We start from the raw sequence: 24466 nt of genomic DNA on the forward strand, positions 1-24466 counted from the left end.
TCACTTCTGAGAAGCTGCTTCTCACATTTCTTCCCTGGACTTGAGTAAGACATCAACATGCTTCCATCTTTCTCTATGACATATCCTAAACTGTCTTAAGCTGGATTCTTTTAAATCTACATGTATTTTGGTGATTTAGTTGACACTGTTTTCTTCCTGATGTAAGAATCCTAGAAAGCAAGCTGCTGCCCACACATCCATAACTATTTTTCCATGCAGAGTTAAGGGGGTTTTTGTACTTCTAAAGAATCTCCTGCTAGAAATGAAGCTGCAATATTCATGGCTCATAGCATTAATTTCCCCCCTCCCTGCCTTCCGACCTCTTCTTTCCAAGTCACAAAGCAGTTCTCAGCAGAAAGGGGGCTGATCTGAACTGGTGGTAAGACACACCAAAGCCTTTAAAAACTATTAAACACACACGCATAGATGTACCTAATGAATCTGTTCAGCTAGATTAGGTAAATTCTGTTTTAACGAAGGACAGATTATTTTATCCTTACTTGTTTTCAAATAAAGATGTGACAACAGTTTAGAAGACAGAGGATTACCAAGGGTATAGTTGAGAGTCTCCACCTAAAGCCTTATTTTTCACATGTCTGAGTAGTGGATACCAGGTGTAAGAATACTGTGCAAACAAGGACAGGCACTTACTGCTTCACTTGAACAGGATGACGTGGTACAGTGAATACTTATGTAGAAGTCGCAGAAGTTAATACATTATTGAAATAGCTTCTGGTGCACTAGAATTTAAGTTACCTCTAGAACTCTTCACAACTGTGTCTTCAGTAGATCAAGAATATGAAAACAGAGATCCTAAAGTTTTGAAAAAATGCTCTAATCGCAAACTTTACTTTCTCTTGCCACTTCCAATACTTCCTTCCTTATGGAATGATTTGTACAGATATCTGATTTTCTCAAGCTCTTCTTTTTCTTATGTTCGCAACATTCCTATACGATTGTGCATCCTGAAGCAACTCTTAACAGAGTTGGGAAAAAACACAAAGTTAAGAAAATGTATTGAGCTGGATTGTTCCCCAGAATATACTCTTAGACTTCCCAGGAAAAGCAGAAATGGCCTTCTAGAGAGAAAATACTGCTCCTCCCTGTCTCTAAGGTCATAGCAGCATGGATAAAGCAACCAAAAGATTCTTCACTGCAAGAAAAGCAAAGGCAAAAACATTTTCACCTTAGTACAAGCAGTAGTAACTACCTTCTCTGCACTACCAATTGCACAATAATTACAATTGCTGATGCAGGAAAAAAAACAGTGATACAGTTGCTGATTTTACACAGCACTTTTTGTTGGAAATTTAGCTAATCCACAGATTAACACACAAGCCACAATAAAGGCAGAATCTAAATTCTTGGAGCTCTGCCAAGGTTAGATTAAGTAACCATATTGTTCTCTGTATCTGACAAAAAACAAGATCTTCGGTGGTAAAAGTAAAATCTGGACTGAGAAAGCCGGAGCAAATACAACTGTAGGAGGTTTCTTTGCTCATAGTTCCACTTCCATCTTAGTCGCATCCGTACATCTGACAAGAAGGACCTACACACCTTTCCATCTTCATAAGTTTTCTTGCCTACTCATTTCCTAATAGAAGCATCTCTTAAGTTAGATGAGAATTCACTCTTCATTCCAGGAAGCTTAGCAGAGACTGAGTTATCGTCCACAAAACTACTAAATGTATTTCCTGTGCTTTCCAAGATGAAGATGAAGACCTCATTCCAGGCATTAAGACTTTACGCTGCCCCTTCAGCAGCTGAGTGTTCTTTGTAAGGGAGAACATATAACCAAAAGATTGCAAGAATTACCTGCAAAGGATGTTATACGCTTTTTCCTCAGGAAAAACATACAGCCTTTCTACAATCACCTGCAAGTTTTCTGTGAAAGACAAGTAATTCCATCCCTTGGATGAAGAGGGTTAACCACTTCATTCTCATTCTGATCATATGGAATGAACAATCCAGAGCCATCAGATACAAGACTAGCAAGTGTCAGGCTGCCTTCCAAGGAAAAGGATATGGAAGAAAGAAAGTACTCCTTGACCTCTTGCCAAGGTAAAAGATTTGGTTTACCTTCTGCATGAACATGCACTGTTTCTGCCTGGTTACTAATGAGTGAGACACATACTCCTAATGCCCAATACTTCTGCTATTTATTTCTATTCCTCAAAGAACAGGTATCTCCAACTGGACTTCCACATATCCTCTGCAATCTCTGAAAATACTCTGTGTATCCAGTGAGGGAGAAGAGCATTGAGAAACATAACTTCAGAAGAATTACATTTGATTTACATGAGGAGATTTTCATTCAACTGCCTTGATGGGAACCTTACATATTTACCAGATAAAGCCTGGTTTCACTATAATCTGTTTCTCCATCACTTCTGAAAAATAGAAGGAATGAGGAATTGTTCTTGAAAGCCAAGGAAAAACTCCCCTAGTATAGCTGTTCTGAAAACACTCTAACTGGAGGGGGGAAGGATGGAGGGAGGAATATTGAGCAGTTTGTTCTTTAACTAGTCAAAGAAAAAAACTTTCTCTGGGGAGGAGATGGTTAATCTCTCATTTACACCATCTGGAGACAAGTCCTGGGACTTCTTCCTGATGGCTGACACTAAGTCCAGACTCAGAACAAAGATGTGGTTTTTTGGAGGCCAAATTCTAAAGACTGACACAAGACGCTTTCATTTGCTTCTGTGTGCTATCACTTGACATGAAGGGATTACAAAATTTAGCATCATTAGTAAGGACAAATCCCAACACAGTATGTTAGATGTCCTCGATTACCGTTCAGTTTAATAAAAGGCAATTTTAGATTTAGCTAAGTACAACTGCCTGGATCAGGAATTATAAGAAAATATGATCAGGAATAAAGTAGCTTACAATGCAGATGTCCAGATCTGGTGGTGAAATTAAAAAACTTGTAAAGTTATTTGATTCTCAAAGTTTGTAGCATATTCCTTTCTTACTTAAGCATTTCTGTATCTCAATGACTGTCAAAAGCATGAAGGAAATTATTTAAAACAAGCGTTTTTTTTGAGCTTAGCCTCATTTTGTCATTCTCTTGCATGACTGTCTCTCCTCCCTTATAATCTGTAGATGATTATAAAATTAAATAATTTTAATTTGAATTTGAGAGATGACTGGGCCACTGAAGTATTCTAATTATCCACAGAGCCTACAATATACTTTTCCTTATATGTAATTACATATCTGTGACTGTGTATACACACAAATACGCACTTTATACACAAAAACCAGTGCATTGCCCAACATGTGTTTCTTCTAGCCTGCAAGGTAAGATCATAGCTGAAAAGGTTACCTGGATCTGGGCTCTGTTTCCAGCTGTTATATTAGATATTGTCCAGCATGCTTCCTTTTTGATAGATTCTTTTGGGCTGCTTAGCAAGTGCAGTAAACTCTGCAGGGCTGAACAATTCAGAATTACCTGAATACAAAAGAAATAAAAATAAACCACACGTTAGAGGAAATCTAGGATAAAGAATCACAGGAACAAGGAATACGGTATCTTGAATATCCGTAAAACATACCCGATCAGATGATCCCATAAAGTTAAGGGAAAAAAAAACCACCACCACAAAAAAAAAAAAACCACACACAAAACAAAACAAAACAGAGCAAGAACTAAAAAATAAATGTTTGCATTTTCTATGTAGGAAAGCTAATGAGCAAAACAACTGAGTAATTCAGATAAGAGATAACACCTTCATTATGATTTCAGTGTGACCTGAATACAAAAAGATACTAAGCCCATTACAACCAAACAAAATTAAGATGACAGGATTTTCCTGTATTCTTGTTTTCTATATTTTTGTATACCTGGAAGCTCCAACTACTTCTGCTTTCTGCATTAGCTGGCACAGTGGGGAAGACTGTTGCCAGTGTTGTGTCCAATGACAGTATGAACGTGTAACTTATTAAAAAATTGTTAAAAATTGCAAATGTATAGAGCAGAAAAGTTGCAAGAAAATCTGCATTTCCAAAATAAAGACTAAGTGCCTAAAGAAAAAGAGAAAATGCCCCAGAACAGGTATGTTACAAGATGGAACACTTGATCATGTAATGTTTGATAGCAATGTGCTTTTTGACCCTCTGAAAGGGCATAACAAGCTTCAATGAGTGAAAAATCAAAGAATTTTTTTTTATTAAATTGCTACTTCTTACAAGTAAATAAAATATTGCTAAGAAGCATGGCAGTTTTGCCTTGCATGGTAAAAGCAGGCAGCTTAGAAAGACAGTGTGGTACAGAATTTTATGAGCAATTTTTTAGTCCCTTTGTGGAGGTCAGAAGGATGAGAGAGTCAAACTGAATCCTCATGATGACTTCTGATCTTGGAATCTGAATTCCCTTGCTCACCTCTCTCTCTCTCTCTCCACACATACTCCTAAAACCCGTCCATTCCAAATTAAGATTAAAAATAGCAAAGGTTATGGTTCAGGATTTTATCAAAGATATACTGGGACAGAAAAGATTTCTTTTTCCCTCACACATACCTTCTATGGTTTTGGCCATCTCCAAGCACTGGCAGTTGTAAAGTATTGGAAATGAAACAAAGCAAAAGCAGGTTTGTGCTCTGTGGCTGTACAGAGAGGTTTTCAGGCAACTGTCTTGTATGTTACTGGCATATTCAGAAACATACCAAGCGTCAAAACTGAGTTCTTCCTTCTCCCTCACACACCCGATGAAAGATTTTTATATGTATTCTGGACCCGTCCTTAGAATACAGCACAACCTGCAGGCAGGAATACCAAACTACCCTACTTAAGCAGTTCTCTAGAATTTTAGGAATGCTTACGGTATGTTCCTCTTAAAAAAAAATTGCGTGCAACAAATCTTTAAACATTTTCTTGATTTGAAATCTAAGATTTAGGCAGTATTTAATGACCTGCATTACATGTAATTTAGTAATCCCTTGTGTTTTTTTTTTAATGAAACTATGAAATCAGAAAATGAATCTCATTCTTATGAGTGATCTGCAAATCAAAAGCCACTGAGAAAATACAAGAAAACCCATGCAATTTGGCTACTGAAAAAATATTGCAACAATCAAAAAATCATGTTAACCCCCTCCAGCACTAGTGATAAGATATTCGAAGTGTCCTGCTGCTGCTAACTCATCTTTGTCTCTAATCTCATTGTCACAGAACTACAAAATTCCAAAGGATACTTTTATACAAATCAAAAAATAAGCACTGAAAGAAGCTTCAAGGTTAGGAACCTGGATTTTAACTTCAGCATTATTTACATGGAAGAAGTAATTTAATGCTTTGAATGGGGAATCACAAGTTTTGTGCATCTACACCTCACTGAAAGCATCTTTCTCCGAACTCTTCACATCATCTCACACTTCTAACTGCTACTGCTGCCTCCTGGGTCTCCATTTCACTGCCTCCACTGCACACATCTCTGTTTGCAGCTGTTACCACTTTTTGATCCCATTTCTGCCATCAGCTTTAGACAGCCCACCACAGCAGCTTCTTTGAGCCTGTGACTTCAATCCAATTTCATTGGGCGTTTGTCAGACAGCTCTGCACCACACTGGCATGCTTTTTAGTTTGTAAACAGAGATGGTGGCCAAGAGCCAGTAAAGTTTGAAAAGCAGTAGCCTACTCTGTACTTTCCTTCCTCATATTACCAAGTGTCACAAAAGGGTGTCAGAATATGCAAAAAAAAGTGGGAAAAAACTTCAACATAAGGTACAACAGCAGAAGCCCTTTACTGAAGCTTCTGCCCTACATGTAAAAAGAGACTGCCACAAGCCAGTAGATCACAAGTAACACATGTATGCAAGGCACTGACTCTTCGCTCCCACAGACTTTAAAAACTGATGGGAGCTGCTGTCTCTTGCAAAACCTACCAAGCAACAGCATGATAACCTAGCGCCTCTGAAGCATCAAGCTTCCTGGCTCCCTGTTCAATTCTAATACAGTGGTGAAAGTCAGTGAATCCTACCAATGCCTGTCCAAGCATGTGCCCAGACATAGTTACATACCATCCAGAATCTGACCAGACACTCTTTTTCGGTCACAGACTGTCAACAATGTCAAATATGATGGCCCTACATCATTCAGCATAAAATTCAGAAAAGAGGCAGAGCTGCTTTAAACTAACCAGAAAAACAAAACAAAACAAAACCAACCCTCGAATGGTATTGCACAGCTATATACAAATCCCAGACATAGCTATATAAGAATCACCAACAGTTCAGGGCTGAACAGAAAAATTATGAAAACCATGTTTTGAGGCAACTAGTGTCATCAATCCTTCACCTTCAAACTTCAAAAGGAACAAGAGCAGCTTTTTGTGAACAGGTTACCACAACACAAAGATGAATTGCAGTACAACACATGAGAAGATGAATCCATACCTGCGTCTGGATATCATCTCCCGTGACAATGTTCCCAACAGCTCGTAAGGCAGGAGATACAACTTTGTAGTCATTGTGCCTAAAATTACCAAGGAAAGATCTAAGTGTTAACTATCCTGAAGCATCTCCATCTTTACATCCTCAAAGAAGGAACATCCATCAGCCAGGGGAAAACTTCCCTGCTAAAACCTGTCTTAACTCTCACTATATGAATTGAAACATTCTTTGATTTTAAACTAATGGTAACTCTTCCTAGGCTTTCTAAATACTTAAGTCTTCAGATATCATTCAGCAGCATAAAAATAAAATATGAGATTAAAAGAATACAAGTACTTCAGACCATACGCATCTTTGGGAGGAAAAAAGTAATCAGCTTTAACTATGAAACATACTTAATGTAGCATGCACAAAGGCAGAGAATGAGACAGAGGAACACTGATAGAAGCTGTGTGTTTAACTTAACCATGTCTCCATACAGCTGTTTGATCATCTTCTGTCATCATATGCATTCCCCCCATTGTTAAATCAGGACTGGAATAGGAAGGGTGAAGTAAGGAACTTCTTTTCTCAAACAAGAACGCTTCTTTACAGAAAGATGCCTTAGGTAATACATTCTATTCATTAATCCAGCATCAAATTTGTTTTCATCTTAAAAGCCTTAATAGCCTTTTTTATTTACATCACTGAAAGCCATTACTACTTGTTCTTAGTTAACTGAATGCTCCATGTCCTTCCCTCAGACCTGAAGAAATGGCTCAGAACAAGGCCAGTCTCCCTGACCCCAACTCTCACAGCTACACTTTACTGACCAAAGTGTAAGTATACTCTTCTACAGTACCAGTTTAGGAAATTATTTATATTTCCAGTCCCTGGTACTGTCAATTCTAGTAAGTTTTAAGGCTTCTTGCATTTCTACCTTTGATATCCTTCAGCAATTTCATTGGCAGATAGTTATAACATAGACCAAAATGGCACAGAGAAAATTCCAGTATATATTATCAATTTTACAAAAACACAGCTGCTAGGTGCAGGAAAAAACACCTGTTCAGAAACAGCAAAACTACTACAAGAAAAGTTCCATTGCTTCTGTTACTCATGACAAATAGAGAAGACTGAACACAGCCAGGTAAAATTAAAATTCAAATCTTGCTTTTTGGAAGTTATTACATTTCAAGACATATCTAATTAAACTTCCTATTGCTGGAACGTTGATTTTAGGGAAAAGAGCAGATATAGTACATTCACTCAGGCAAATTTCTTACATCAGCAACTCCACAAGTCTTCTGCAGACTCCTGCATCAATCACAGCCTGGATTTTATCATTGGGACCATCAGACAAATAGGACAAAGCCCAGCAGGCATCAGCTAATACATCTGTGTCATTGACAAAAAGCAGCCAGGAAAGCACGCTAAGACAAGGTGAAACCTGTAAGACATTAAGAAGAGATATATACATTGTGCAATTAGAAGGGCCAGGAGATCCATTAACATGTCAGTTAATTTTGTATCTGACATTACAGGACTAGGCACTAGCATCTCAGAGTTCAGTACTCTGAATATTTCTGTGCAGGGCTGTAGCTACGCAAGTACGGAGGAGCACGTCAGCAGAAAAGCACTACGCGAATTCTTCAGCCTTTACAGTACAATGTCTGGCAACTTAAACTCATACTTGTCCGCTAAGATGTGCTGTACTTTGCACTACAGCAGCCAAATGTACAGAGTTTTGCTCTGCTGTGGGATGGTCGTCTCCAGTACAGGAACAGTAACAAAAAGCTAAGAGGCAACGATATCAAAAGAGTGCTTGTCAACACCTGCCTAAAAGACTAAAAACATTCAAAAATGTCATTTGTTAAGGAGCCCACACATCGTTTCAGAGAAATTCTGAAACATTGCTGCTGTTTAGTTTACACTTCACCACCATTATCTCTTATTTGGATAACACCACCTCACAAAGCATTTCCTTTTAAATATATCTTACCTTGGCAAAATCTGGAGGAGGGTTTTTCCCTCTGCAGAGGTTGGACAGAGCCCATACAGCATTTCGGGTCATAGTGAGACGGTTCTGTTTTGAAAGCAATCTAAAACAAATAAAAAATTGCAACCTTTGCTTTAAAAAAAAAATGCAGTTTGATGGCTGGATACCAACATACATGCTGGACAGATAAATCCTAGTATCCCAACAAGAACAGTAACCATTACCCTAAAACTATCTGCATTTAATTGCTTAGATACTAATGTGGCAGATTAACATTCAAAAGACACAGGAACTGTGACAAAATTACTCGGCGTGGAAGGATGGGCAGGCAGTTTCGGAGAGTACTCTCTTCATTGAACTGCATTTTTATGTCAGTCTCAGACTATCAGCCCTACTTTTGCACTTTCGTATGTTGAGTTCACTAGTGAAGCAGAACAAAACTTCTCCTCAGAAAATACATATAATAAGATTTACGGTTTCCCAAATGTTCCAGACAGCCATGTGTCTCACAGCAAGTGCAGTTCACAGACTTTCCACGCACACTGGCTCCAGTCCCAGCATGTGAGAGCCTTGCCCACTGAGTTTTTGTTAGAACAAAAACAGACGACGCCGAACCAGTTTCTTCCTGCAGTTGTCAAGGGGTGGCATCCACACACCAGCTGCAGGGTTCAGCTTCTGCTCCGTGAAACACAGGAAGCCCAGTGATGTGATGAACTGTAATACTGACACCTTCATGAAATCTTCACACCAAAACACATTAGGACTATCACACTGACCAACGCCGCATCAGCCACTGGTACGTTGTGCATTCCCTTATCTGACATCAACCCTAGCGCTGACAAAGATGTCTGTGGAGTTGGTTAATTAAGTCATAACACAGTGTGAAGCCTCTAAACAAGTCATTTTCCTGACAGCTTAGAAATGACCAGCCATAGTGCTCTTTGGCCTAGGAAGAATACAGTAAGGCAAGACCTAGTTTTGTCACAACTGTAACAACTCAGTTTCTTTTTCCCATAGCTGTACTATTTCCACACTGTACCAACATCTTTATGCGAGCACTGGAGAACTCCACTGCTGCAGAGTCTGCAAAGGACAGAGACTAAGTAATCCTAATCTGGACATTGCAACACAAAACAGTGTCACTGTTTCAGCAATAATATGTTCCTTCAGTACAGGACTATCAAGATAATTAGTAGACCAGAGAAATGACACACAATTGGAGGGCTAGAGACCCGGATTTGTTCAGCCTTAGAAGCAGCCCATGTAAGGGGTGATAAAACTGCTGCCTACAACAGTTTAACAGGTGGATACAGAAAAGGGGAAGCCAGACCTTTCTCAGAAGTGCATAGTGACAGGACAAGATGCAATTGTCACAAGGTAAAACACAGGAAATTCTGATTAGGTATCAGAACATTGTTTTTTACCATACCATGGTCAAATACTGTTACAGGTTGCCCCAGGTGGTTATGGAACCTACCTTTGATGTTTCAAATTCAACTGGTTAAGTAACTGAGCAATCTAACCTGATCTCACCTGCTATGGAGAGTTTGACTAGATGACCCCCAGAAGTGCCTTTCAACTTCAATTATTCTGTGACTCTATAATAAGCCCAGACATCCACCCACTCTGTAGAATAAAATAGTTTCAGCTTAGCTGCTCCTAACACATTTCCATTTTAGCTCCATTACAAAACTTAGTTCAGAAGCCCTCACTAAGAAGTCTGATTAGTCCACAATAAACATAGTTACTATTCTTCATGGCAAAAACGAAAATCAGACACTCAAGCATAATTCTGGAAAACATATTAAAACAGACTTACTGCAATAAAGGGGGCAGGATATTACAGTCCAGTACATAGTCTCTGCACATAGTGCTGTCTCCAGCAATGTTGCCAAGAGCCCATACTGCCTGCAATGAAAAACAGAATAGTAATTGCTTTCATTCTCACAATTCAACCAGTTCAGTGTATGTATTAGAGTGGGAGATGCTCTGTTCTCACTGTTAGAACCTGGACAATGCACAAAAGGGGAACGCATTCTGCTTCAGTGTTACACATATACACCCAAGCTCACTATACGATTCAGGAATATTTACAGAGATTTAAGAGGAATACCAAAACAGCCAACACGTATGTCTCCAAAGACTTTGCAGGCAGATATAACCTTGCTCTGTCCACAATATGAGAGATGAGCTTATCTCCTCAGGCTTAGTAACATATTAATTCTACACTCCTCCTGGTTCAGAGCTGGTTCAAGTCCAGATGTCCATAGCACACGTCAAGCAAGTTTGTATCTACCCAAAAATGTTTGTGTGGAACAGCCCATATTAGTATTTCCTAAGAAGCCATAAAAGCATGTGTTGTTTACACAGTCATTAAGAATGCTGACACCAGCTAAGATGAAAATGAGAATCTATATGCAAGATAAACCAACATTCAGAATCAAAGAGTTCAGATGGACATTGGCATATATTCTTTAAGACAAAGCTATACAAGACACAACCAGTGTTGCCTATTAAGACATATGCACAACAAAATGCAAGGACAGGTATTTTCTCCCTGGGACATCAGTACTACTGCAACCCTTCATTTTGAGAAGAAAATATGTAAAACACCAGAAGATAATTAAAGAAGCATGAAATCCATCTTCTGTAATATGATAAGAATAAAAGATTTGATTGGTTTTGATTCATATGTTTGGGTCAAGTGGTGTTTTTAATGTCACTGTTCACTAGTATGAGAGCTATAACCGAAAAAAATTAAAAGTAGTCTATACAAAGCATAAAAGCCATTTTATGAATTCCATGAAATTTACAGACAATATTTTGTCACACAAGAAAGTGTATGAAACTCACTTTTGCTATTTATTTCTAGTTAGCAGAGGGCTAAGTATCCTATTAAATAGATACAACCATCTGCTTATTTGGTAAAACCCATACAATGTCTACACAACCACTGGAAATACTTCCAATACCGCACATAGAGGACAAAAGCAATCCTATTTATCATGGACAGCAGCTGAATGTCCTCCTCAAATTTCTCTCCAGTTGAAGACTATGTATTTATTTGCCATAAAATGGGTTACAGTACATAACTATTTCTCAAACAGAACATACCTAAATTCCCCACACAAAATAAACATGTTTTTTTCTCTGTATCTCTACCTGAAATAAATTATTCCTCTAAAAAAATTGACAGAATAAGCCAAATTTCTTACCTGAAGGAAATTCAGAGATATTCTGAAATAAGCTTATTTATTATCAATATGATGTCAATTGATTTGTTGCATTAGATTTCTACTGTAACATGTTTTTAAACAGTCTCAAAAAGACGCTACTTTAAAAAACAGACTCCAGCCACTCTAGGGGCCCAAAATCACTAGCAAATCTTCGCAAAATTAATATGGCTAAAACCAGGTAACAAAATATATATACAAAATGCAGATACAGACGCCAGCTTGCTAGATGCACAACAACACGATTCCTCCTCTGTACCAGTATTACCAGTAACACCACAGACAGATCCATCGGAAGTCCCTAAACTGCAAGTTGAGATACTAGAAGATTATTCTGGGAGATGATTAGTTTGTTTTGTTCTCCTACTGTTTTCCAGGCTTCTGCTGTCAGCCACAGTCAGAAAGAAGGCACCAGGCTATACTGACCTTGGCACTGAAACAGCACAGTTATTATTCCGTGGTATTCCCCTGAAACTGATCTTCATCATGAAAGCTTATTTTTCATTCAAATTCTTATTATTTTACAATTGTTGTGACAACATTTTGTCTGAAATAAAAGTATAACCTTAGGTCTGGAAGCCTCACGGACTCAAGATGGAGAAGGCAGCTACTGGAAAAATTTAGCTTAAGGACAGAACACATTCCACCTCCTGCAAAACATCATTTGTATTAGAACTGTAAGCAGCCACATTTGTTGCTCATTGCAATGCTTGCATTTCTGCAGCATGAGAACCTCAAGGAATGAATCAAAGACTTCAGCTGATTCTAAATAACTTGTGGATCTTTTAAAAAAATTTTGGGGTGGAAAAAGTTAGAATTTCCTATAATTTCCTTTTACTGAACATGCAGGTAACTGTATGAAGATACAGTCACCTTTCCTGGACACACTTACACACATTAAAACACACATGGAAGCTGTATTTCGCTTGTCTATGGACTTTGTTTTTGCCACTACAGTAATATCTATTTTTAGTGTTGACAACAGTGATAATCACTTAATCCAGGAATCCATTCTGACCCTGAATGACAGACAGGTTTTGCAACAGCAAATCTCACACCAAAAAGTCTGACCAGAGAAGTCAAACAGCATCTCTACTGCTTTCCAACTCTCGATCTGTCATGGCAAGAGAAGTCTGGCTCAGTAGTCTGATATCACAGGACCTGATAAGAGAGCATGTTGCAAGAAATCCTTGTAATACTAATGACTGATAGTACACAAGATGCAAAGAAATTGAAGTATCTTTAGAAAAATATGCACCGTTTTGTTTAACAAGGAAGATGTCTTTCCTTAAGGACTAATTTCAGCTCTTCGGGTAAGTGAGGAACATACGTCAAGCTCATTTAAACTCTTCTCATCAGACACTGCTATAAATACAAAGCTTCATCATGGCTCCCACAGAGTTTATGTGAACAATGACAAGTATCTTCAGGGACTGTTTGCCCACATAATGTTGAAAGATTTCCATTGATTCTTATATGCACTCCTCAAGATGCAAACTGCTTGTTTGCCATAACATTGTGACTTCATTCTACACATCCCAAATATTTTTACCATCTTTTCTGGATAGTCGCAGAGGTAAAAGGATATTTAATTCCAGTAAATTTCAGAGTTCATTAGATTTAAAAAATATTTGACTCAAAAAATTTCAGCTTCAGTACTTTCCAATATTGACACTCAGATCTGAAGATGAAAAGAACCTGTAACTTTAAGATTAGTAGTCTTTTTAACCAACATGTGAAGTAGTAAAGTTGTGTGTAAACTGAAAATGTAAATGCTGCCTTGTCAGTTGACAGCATCTATTTTTATACATCTGTATAAATTTCCATTTATTGCTAATAGCGGAATAGGGATTGTTGCAGTTTATTTTACTCATTATTGAACTCCAGTGCATTTTCCTACAGTGCTGGACAACTTCAGTAGTCAACAACGGTAAAGTGCAAGTTTTCTGGAGTACTGTTGAGCCATATGGTGCCTTCTGTGAATAAGCCATGAGCTTTCTGACAACCCTCCCCTTCCCCCTGGATTCTGAAGGCTCTCAGCCATTATTTCATTAGGCCTTCGGATATTTAAACCAGGTGCTAAACCAACCATGAACTGTGCATAGAGACTGTGCCTCTTGGTGGAGAAAAAAATTTTATGAAGCAAGAATCAACGGTTTCTCTAGTATTGGCCGCTGACTTGGGAAATTGATCTAATGCTAGGATGAAGACAGCAAAGATTAGCCTGCATACAGATGTGACTGAATTAGTGGACACAAAGGATACCAGAAGGCCAGATTCCTAGGAGAGGACTTCTACTACGCCCTAACACAGAAAACACCTTTCTTTCAGTGGCTAGGGTGATCATAGTTCCTTATTTCTCACATCTCATCCACCCAGACAAAGTAGCTCATACTCATGCCTCAACTGTCTTTCCTGAGTTTGATTAATAAGACCTAGTTAGTAGGACTGCTGATGTAAAAGCCAAATTGAAAGTGGACATCAGATTCACAGGTCACCTCTGCCAAACAAACGATGGTTACCAAAAGGAACAGCAATACAACTAGAAATGGAAAAATACCAAGGAAAAAATGCATTGGTTGCTTTAGCTGAAAACACAAATGTTCCCAAAGAAGAACAGGGCAGCTGGGGATGCTCCTGCCATCGGCTGTTCAGCAGAGCACAATGACACGTATCTACCACTGTGAGACAACCTCAATAATCTCAGAGAGAGAGTAATGCCTTGCACAGTTTTTGAAGGAAATTCAGAGTTCATGAAGGAAAACCAAGTTGACATCTGGGTTTTAAATACCTCAGCAAGGGCACCCAGGAAAGAACTGCAGCTAAGACACTGCTGAAGCTAGATCAACCTTAAGCATGTCTAAAAGGCTTTGATGGAGTCCTTCAACACACATAATTTCAGGCTGGCATACTTCAATTTCTAGATATCATTTGGAAGAAAAAAATGTGGTAAGTGGAAGAAGACTAGGACATATGCCACTGATTGAATCTAAGAATCAGTACACCAAAAACAGAAACAAGGAGACAGGGCAAGATGCAGCCAAAGTGTTTTTCATTAATAATTGATATGTATCTTCTATAATAAATTCATTTTCTTTGATGGGAAAAATGAATGCCAAAAGGTTTGACCACTCCTCGCAGAGAAAAACTGATATACAATCTGAGACACTGATACACAATGCAAACAATGAAAGAGTTAAACGATGGTAGGGTAATTGTCAAACAGCATAGCTTAATGGGAAACAGATCTCGTAAAAGACAGATGACAATTTCATTAAAATATATGTTGTTTATTAAACATAGTTATAAAGATTCCCTCACACAGACTTCAGTAAAACCACTGACTTAGAATCACATTAGACCCAGAAACTAGCATATGCAACAGAAACAGTACAACACTATAGATTAAAACTGGCTTATAAATATGAAAAATAACTGTTGGGAAAATCATGATCAGATAAGGTAAACTGGTATCTATTCCTGAGCTGCTAAGGAAATAAAAGACAGATTCAATTGTGTAAGTCTGTAAGACTGACTTACTGTAAGACAAAAACAGTGCATAATGATTAGCCAGTAAGTCAAATTAAAATAATACTAAACATGATTTTGAGTGTGTGTGTTTACACTATGCTACGTATTCAAAACTAGATGGACTAGCTTCTGGCCCATCTGCCCTGAACATGTAGTTGTACTTTCTGTATTTTCCTGTAGTCTTGTAATTTGTTACAGATGTAACAAGAGTCGCTTGCAAATATTAATATTCACACTACTGGTGTGAATGAAGATAAGAATCCTCATTCTACAGAAGAGAAAATTATGGCCTAGTATCTTCCAGTTTCAGAATTCCAGCTTGAGAAGCCAAGGACCAGATCTGCTCAAAACAGACCTAACTACAAGAGTCATTTGCAAGAGTATCAAGTTGTCCTCAGCTACAAAATTAAAAGCAAATATTTCCCCTTGCGCATTTAAAAAAAGCCACAGAACTAGTATCAACTTACTGAAAACTGATACAAGCGAACTGTCCAGCATCAGACACAAAGCAGTAGTTACATTTATCTCAGAAAGCTGCAATTGCCTTAATCATAAGAATCTCTTCCCTTTTCTCTCCTTCATTCAGTACAATGTGTTACAACTTTAACAAACAGGGCCACAGTGTGACAAAAAGCCTCCTTTACTACCTGCTGATTTGTTACCAGGGCAACAATCTGTACATATACTAAATGAGACAAGAGTCATCCTATCCATCAACACTATGCAATTGTGTACTAAGGCTCTGCTGTAATGCAGAAGTACAATGGTTTGGTTTGGAAGGGTCCTTAAAGATCATCTAGTTCCAACCCCCCTGCAATGGGCAGGCACACCTTATTATGGTGAAGTGTTTGGGTTTTTCAAAAGCTGTCAGAAAAAACAGAATATCTTTCATGTTGGCCTGCCTTGTCCCCAAAGTCAGCTGTGAGCAGGGCTGCAACCTTTAGGCCTGCAGCACAGAAACACACCATGAAAAGGTGTAGGTAACACATCACAATGGCACATTTTCCTTTAGCACTACTTACTACAGAGCAACTTGTAACTGGTATTCAAAGACTTACTGGTAACAGAGATCACGGATTCAGTATCTGAATCACACAGTAAAATATTTTCCAGTAATTATAACCCACTCTGCCTGCCCTCAATGTGAACTTCAACATGTCAGCAGTTTATTAGGAGGCAGAGGGGGGAGGAGACAGGTAAACTACTTAGCTGTAGCCCCTAAACTCTTCTGTTAATTCACACGTCTTAAGGCTGAAGGCTGCACACTCATTCTAAATAGGTTTGCTCTTCCCGCCTGCTCTCTGAACATCAGCAGGAATAAAACAAAAACCTAGTAAAAAAAACCAAACAAGTTAGCTCTTGCACAGACCACTAGGAAAAAAAAAAAGGAGTAGCCCTTACCACACTCAAAACACTAATCACACTGCAGGAACCACATTGTATAATGTGGCGGTTGAATTTGGAAAGTAATGCCACCAGTTTCAACTCCCATAAAACAAAAGCATCATATAGTTAGGTCTGGATGGTTTTTCATATGGACAGAACATAGCATTTATCTGCCATTTTGGCAAGCTCCCTCTCACATTTCTAGTTTCATAGAATCATAGAATGCTTTGATTTGGAAGTGACCTTTAGAGGCAATCTAGCCCAGCCCCCCTGCAGTGAGCAGGGACGTCTTCAACTAGACCAGGTTGCTCAGAGGCCAGTCCAACCTGACCTTGAATGTTTTCAGAGACAGGGCCTCCACTACCTCTCTGGGCAGCCCCATCCAGTGCTTTACCACCGTCATGGTGAAAAATTTCTTCCTTATAGCTAGTCTAAATCTACCCTCCCTCAGTTTAAAGCCATTGCTCCTTGTCCTATTGCAACAGGCCCTGTGTCCCCATCTTTCCTATAGGCCCCTTTTCAGGTACTGGAAGGCTGCCGTAAGGTCCGCCCGCAGCCTTCTCTTCTCCAGGCTGAACAACCCCAACTCTCTCAGCCTTTCCTCACAGGAGAGCTGTTCCATCCCTCAGATCATCTTTGTGGCTCTCCTCTGGACCCGCTCCCACAAGCCCGTGTCTTTCCTGTGCTGAGGGCTCCAGCGCTGGATGCAGGACTCCAAGTGAGGTCTGACCAGAACAAAGCAGAGGGGCAGAATCCCCTCCCTGGACCTGCTGGTCATGCTGCTTTTGATGCAGCCCAGGATACAGTTGGCCTTCTGGGCTGTGAGTGCACACTGGTGGTTCATGTCCAGCTTTTCATCCACCAGCACCCCCAAGTCTTTCTCAGCAGGGCTATTCTCAATCCCTTCATCCCCCAGCCTGTCTTGATACCAGGCATTGCCCCAACCCAGCTGCAGGACCTTGCACTTGGCCTTGTTGAACCTCACCACGTTCACATAGACCTGCTTCTCAAGCTTGTCCAGGTCCCTCTGGATGACATCCCATCCTTCTGGTGTGCCAGCTGCACCACTCATCTTGGTGTCATCTGCAGACTTTCTGAGAGTGCACTTGATCTCGCTGTCTATGTCATGAATGAAAATATTAAACAGCATCAGTCCCAGTATGGACCCCTGAGGGACACCACTTGTCACCGGCATCCATTTGGACATCAAGCTATTGCCCCCTATCCTCTGGATGCGACCTTCCAACTAATTCCTTAGCCACCAAACAGACCACCCATCAAATACATATCTCTCAAATTTATTGAGAAGGCTGTTAGGAGGGACTATGTCGAAGGCTTTACAGAAGTCCAGACAGATCACATCCATAGCTCTTCCCTTGTCCACGGATGTAGTCACACCATCATAGAAAGCCACAAGGTTGGTCAGGCAGGACTTGCCCTTGGTGAAGTGATGCTGGCTGTCTTGAATCACCTCCCTGTCCTCTATGTGCCTTAGCATAGCTTCTAGGAGAATCTGTCCCATGATCTTCCCAGGCACAGGGGTGAGGCTGACAGGTTGGTAGTTCCCAGAGTCCTCCTTTCTACCCTTTTTAAAAATGGTCACAATGTTTCCCTTCTTACAGTCACCAGGGACTTTGCCTGACTGCCATGACATGTCAAATTTTACGGAGAGCGGCTTGGCAACTACATCAGTTTCTGCAACTGACTCCCTCATTTTCTCAAAGAAAGCTAAAAAAAAAAAAAATTTACAAAACCTCCCATTTATTTCCTTTAATATCATTTTCTCAAGCACCTGAATTTAATTTCTCTTAAAAAACCTTTTCCAAAATAATTCAGCCTGAGACAGACCACTGAAAATGGAAAGTTGCAGAGTGGAAGAACTAGAAAACTATAAGCAACTGAGAAACAAAAAACTGTCAATCTTGTGGAAAACGTTAGGCAACCTAAAGTACAGGTGGAACATTCTGAGCCAGCTACAAAAGAGAATGGCAAGTTACACAAAGCAATCCAATGCTTATGAGTCGGGACTTCTCCAGTCATGCATCTCAATACAGCCAAATGCAAGGCCAGACATCTAGGAACAGAGAATAGAGGTCACACTTACAGGATGGAGAACTGGCAGTCAGTGATTCTGAAAAGAACAATGGATCATACTGGATAATCAGCTTAACCTGAACTCGCAGACAGCTTCTGTTGCAGAGTCCGTAAAGACATCTTGGATATTTACACACCAAAGTATCAAGCAGAAATGAAATGAGGTACTATCTCTGCAAACAGCAGTGCTGGAAGAGTACTACTGGAATATGCAGTGCTTGTGATTCCACCACCACAGAAAGATATCGAAACAAAGAAACGTTCAGAAAAGGGTCACCAAAAATCAAACCAACCACCACAGAAATATCCTCATAGTGAGAATTCAGAGCTCAACTTCATTTGCTCAAGAAAAGCTTAAGCTATGGTCTCTAACTAGCTATTGGAAAAAACAGAGAGCTTACTAATTGAGTAGACAGTGAAACAAAAGCAAATACCTGGACCCAAAGCTAGTCAAATTTGTACAGTAAAGGTACATACTTTCAAGTTGGAATTAACTGAAAATCTATTTGTTAACATGATTAATATTTCATCACCCTAAGTCTTCAAAGCAAGATTACATGTCTTAAATACTTCCTTGTTCAAACATAAGTTATGGACCTCATGCGGAAATTACTGAGTCAAATGTCTGGTCTGTGCTTTACACTGATCCCTTTGGGCCTTAAAGAATATTCATCTACTCTGTAAGGAAAATAGAGAACAAACCATAATTTTGTCTGTAGAGAACAAACTATAATTTCCACTCATGCTTTACCTTCAGGAGAAACAAGCACAAACTCTCCATCTCTAAAGCAACTTTTCTAAACAAGGCTGCCTGAACTCCTCAATACACAGAAAAATATTAACCCATTAGAGATCAAAATGCATTACCCAATTGGCTGTGGTTAAATACATAATTTCCAGAAAAAAGAAAAATACAATACTTGCTTAGACATCTTAACACTTACTAGGTAGAAAGGAACTGTTGTGAAAAACTGCCAAACACTACATTTCCTCTAAAGGCTTTCTTACAGGACAGTCTTGCCCCTTTCTGGGGAACGGGGGAAAAAAAAAAAAACACGAATCACCCAAACAAACAAAAAAAACCAAAAACAAACGAAAAACCAACTAACCCCACAAACCACCAAACATACACACAAATCCCCCTTATTAGATTAAAGATTAAATTCTTAATCTTTACCTGTTCCTGTACATCTTCAAACTCTGAACTAAGCAGCTCTATGAAGATGGGGACGGCTCCTGCTTGGATCACTATTCGAGTCTGAAGGGAATTTCCCGAGGCAATATTTGTCAGCACCCATGCAGCTTCAAACTGGAACACAGAACACAAAAGAAAGTTTATCAGGAGCCTTCTGTGCCACACCAAAAATGAAGACTAAATTTCTTTTAAAGACAAAAAGAATATATGTAGGGAAAGCATGAGATATTACTAATTAACACACACAATTTGCAAAGTAAGAATCTGAATCCTACAGTTAAAAGTTATTGATACCACTCGAAATCAAAATTTGCGTAAGTTCCTTATGAGAAGAAGATCAGGTTTGCTGTGGTTTTTCAAATATTATTTTCTACTATGCAATTACATTACCTTTGGTCTGTTCTACTACCTTTCCTTACTGGCTAAGGGCCTATACACAAAAAAGGAGTCTTCCCACAAGGCATCTGACACCCACATTCACTTAATCAGCAATGGTATTACTGAAAATGCACAAAGAGAGGCACTATCAACATCGTTTGACAAAACTTCATGTATATAAAGTAAATAACAGCCATTAAAAAAAACACACAAACAAACAGGAAAGGAGATTTCAAAGAAACTGTGATCACAATCTTGTAGAACTCTGCGACTACAGCAAAGCATGCCTCTCCAACTCCAGCGACCAGTTTCACTGCCAGGAGCTATTATTGTATGATGTCTTTATTCAAGACTTCAAGCAAACGGAGATCCTGAATTAATACTCCACACCTTTTGATGTAACTCTTTTTGTAAGTTATTTTTCTTTTTGTCTCAATGTGCAAAAGCATTAACTTTATAAGCTGAAATGCAAATTTTAACACTCTCCTACAGACCTCAGAAAATATAGATTCTAGTGGTAGACTACTGCATGCTTTTCAGTCCAAAAAATATCACACTACACTAGTAAATTTAAATCCTATCAGATACCATCTAGAGTCTAGAGAACGAAGACTGCTAAAAGTTGAATGAAAAGGCAAAAAAAAGTACAATAAAGATAGAAGTTGTATGCTATAAATGATAAATTCTGACATTACTAATGATTTTTATTAAACCGATGTTGACCCAGCAGTATTCCAGTGAAAATCCTGATATACTTTCCAAGACTATCTCTGAAGAGCGGGAAGGAATTATATTCAGGATTTAATCATACAAGCAACTCCTGCTAAGCAGACACACAGAATCCTGAAATGGGCCTGAAATAAGAACTCAACAATTAAGCCCAGGCTTGCAAGGCTTTTAATTTTTAAGTGTTAATTATTAAGATTCCAGTTTTAAAAATACAACTAACCCTGCCCTCCTGATCAACTAAAGGAGAAATTATCTTCTGGTAAGATGTGATCAGAGTAAGTGATTCCAAAATACATCGTTGTAATACACAAAGAGTATGGGCTGCAATAAAGCAGAAACACACAATGTCAAAACAGCAAGACTCATCATTAACGAATTAGAAGCAGAACACTCAGGCCTGAGCTTAAGGCCAACATAAAATGTACCTGCTTTCCTGTAATTTTACCTTCTCTGAAGTGAGTATCCAGTGTTTTATGATACAGTACAACACGATTATTAGTCATCTTTCAACCAGAGAGCTTTCTTACACATACTTCAGAACTTGCCCTTTGGCGTCCTAATGGATGCCGCCAGGTTGAACTACTCAACTCAGAGAGACTCTCTCTCTCCAGTCACATACCCATAATGGAGAAGAAACACCTTGTATAAACAGCTTAATCAAATTTAAGACCACATAGCAGGTACTTCTCCTTCATCACATCCGTACTTTATTTGAACTATTTATAAAATCAGTTTTGATTATGAGTTAATCACAAGATCTCCCCATCTTTTGTGGAATGGAGTTCTGTTAAACTAAGCTCTTCCCAAAAATCTAACTAGAATCAACGGCAAATTAGATGATGCCCTTGTGTGAGCACCACTTCACACTTCAGATGGTATAAGTTACAGGAAGGTTAGCTGAGTGACAGCCTCTCTCCTCCCTCTCCACTGTGGACACCTGATGCTCCAGGATGTATAAACTAAGGAACAGCCACACGCAAATGGGAAAGGACAGAAAAATAAAACATTTTATGATAATTAAAGTTGATTAACAGGAAGAAAATCTCATCCAAGGGATTATCTTGGTATCTGTGTGGTATTGTTCTTTAAGATTTCTCTCTCCATCACGAAAAGATTTTACACAAAACAAATTTACTTATTCACGTATGGTTTAAGTGATCATGGAGAAGAGGGGAGGTTCTTTTAAGTCTCTAAATCATTTGAGTAAAAATGGCACAGAGGAATTCCAGACAAATTAGGCCTTCCTACCACTGATGCCAGCAGTCCATTTTTTACTGGATACTCCACTGATGACACAGGAAAAACGGAGCATAAAGTCACATAAAGTTCCAAGTTTACCAACACGGAAGAGTTTCCACATTCAATCCACCACAGAGGTAGCTACAGTATCTGAGCAAAAAAAAATATTTCAGCATTTCCAGAGTGAGTTGAAAATCCTTTCCTTCTACAGCTAAGCTAGAGTCAGGAACACCTAGAATGGGAAGCCCAAAATCCATGTGTGTGCCAAGGAATGCTTTTGGAAACACTGACAGAGTAAAAACAAATACTAAAGTGAGGTCCAGAGGAACTTCCTAACTGATCACAGCAAAAAGGTCTCCCTGCAAGACCCTGAAGTGCCAAGCAGGCAGACAGATCTGGAAAGATGAAGGAAAAATAACCAATCAGAATGGAGTATCAAGAGCAATGTACTCGGGTTTGTATTTCCAATGTTTTGTTACAAACTCTTTAAGACAGGCTTGGAATTTTCAGCTTTGATCGATTTTTGCTCTTTCCATGTGAAAATCAATACAATGCAAGTTATACCAGTAAGGCCAAGGGAATTTAAAAAAAAAAAAAAAAAAGAAAAACAATCATAGACTGTATCAAACTAAAGATGCATCTGCATGTGATGAAGTATCCTCTACCCTTATTTTCCCTTCTTATTCAAATATGTCCTTCAAATATTGGGAGCTTGTTTCCCTTTATCTGCCTGTCTCAGGTTTCCATGCTAGAGTCCCTATAAGTAATAAAAGGCATTACATTTTTTTTTTATCAGATTGCTTACAAACTTTCCACCAGAGCTGCAAACCAATAAACTGGCTTAAGTCCCAGCTATAGCCTTAGGTACCTCCCACAGACTCCTCAAAAGTAGCTGACAGATCTCTGGAATTCTGTGGATATCAATTTGAAAAGTAATTCCCATAAATGATACCTTTTCTCTAATGTGTAGGAAAAAAATGTATCTTTTTTTTTCATTATCTCCAGTCACCAAAATTTGGATTTCTCATGGCGTTAATAAACTTGCTGCCTTACACATTTTGATAGAACTTTGATTCTAACCTGTACATTGTATTTAATGATTACCCGTTAACATTTTTTTTCTTTTACTAGAGCATTGGTTTTCTTTCATTTTCTACTAGCCCAGAAGAAAGAACCCTGATCAGAAAAAAAGGACAGCTAGAAATGAGACAAAGCTCCATGAAGCAAGTTCAAGACAAATTAACCACCACTGTAGCAGATACTTGCTTTGAAAAACTAAATTGTAAGTTTCAAGACTTCCATGTTGATCATTATGCATTGTAATTCTAATTCTAAACTTTCTGTAATTTCATCAAATATTTAAGTCATAATCCTAAAGATTTAAAACTGTCTTTGATTAGCACAAAAAAGACAAAGACTAAAGTTTAGTTTAATAGCTTTTCATCTGGTGAGGTACAAATTTCAAACTCTGTTTTTGTTACAAGAGAAAGTGTAAAGACCCCATCCTGGCCATCACAACACAACTCTGACATCTCCCTCTCTCTCTCTCTCTCTCGTTCCCATCAGAGGTTTTGCAAGAAATCCTAAAGATAAAATAGCTTTTTTTATCCTAAGTGAAGAAAAAGAGAGGAAGTAGAGCTAATTAAGCAAATCACTGATTATTTTCTACCTAATTTGCATCACCAAATACCTTCATAATACAGGAACATAAATATATTTATATTTGTATACCTGTAATGTACAGTTTTCTTTTCGTTTGAGGAACTCCACAAACCTGGCCACCACTCCTGGTGTGCTTATGACTTCGTCTATTGGGGGATTTGGTTCTATTTGAAATAAAAAGCAAAGTTAGATACACTCATTTCCTTGTCGGGAAATTTTCAAGTTACAGCATCAAAACAATATTCAATGACATATCAACTCCTCTTTTTTGAAAATCTATTCTTTCTCTGCAATACTGCTTTACCTACACTAAAAGGCAAGGGATTCATACACACCACCAAAAGCAAACTTCTGAGGTAACCAGGTAGTAAGATTCAAAACACTAAGGCAGTCAGTAATTTAAGCAGACCACCTTCACAGTAGTGGCTCTGCAGTCACCGTGACATGCACGCAGAGCCCAGTTTCTGTAAAACAGAGTGTTTGAGTAGTAGAGACACTGTCTACAATACTTACATTAGAGAAGAGATCACATCTGGATCATTTAGTAGTTTTACACATTTCAAGAACAGACGTGACTATGACATACACCTAGCTGACATTTTCCAAAACAGAGCTTCACCCAGGAATTTCTGTATGAAACTCAATCTTT

General features: G+C 38.7%; 1 protein-coding gene across 1 annotated transcript in view; it reads right to left on the bottom strand.

Annotated features, from left to right (window-relative positions):
• Positions 1-24466, bottom strand: part of KPNA1 (karyopherin subunit alpha 1) — a 55248-nt gene that overhangs the window by 13830 nt on the left and 16952 nt on the right. The window contains exons 5-11 of the mRNA XM_075437905.1: positions 23887-23981; positions 19792-19923; positions 10190-10278; positions 8374-8473; positions 7658-7821; positions 6396-6474; positions 3329-3454 (exon numbers count right to left, since the gene is read on the bottom strand). Coding sequence (XP_075294020.1) covers positions 3329-3454; positions 6396-6474; positions 7658-7821; positions 8374-8473; positions 10190-10278; positions 19792-19923; positions 23887-23981 — 785 coding nt within the window. The remainder of the gene's footprint in view (positions 1-3328; positions 3455-6395; positions 6475-7657; positions 7822-8373; positions 8474-10189; positions 10279-19791; positions 19924-23886; positions 23982-24466) is intronic.

The sequence above is a fragment of the Opisthocomus hoazin genome, chromosome 1 (genome assembly GCF_030867145.1).
Source record: "Opisthocomus hoazin isolate bOpiHoa1 chromosome 1, bOpiHoa1.hap1, whole genome shotgun sequence".
NCBI lineage: Eukaryota > Metazoa > Chordata > Aves > Opisthocomiformes > Opisthocomidae > Opisthocomus > Opisthocomus hoazin.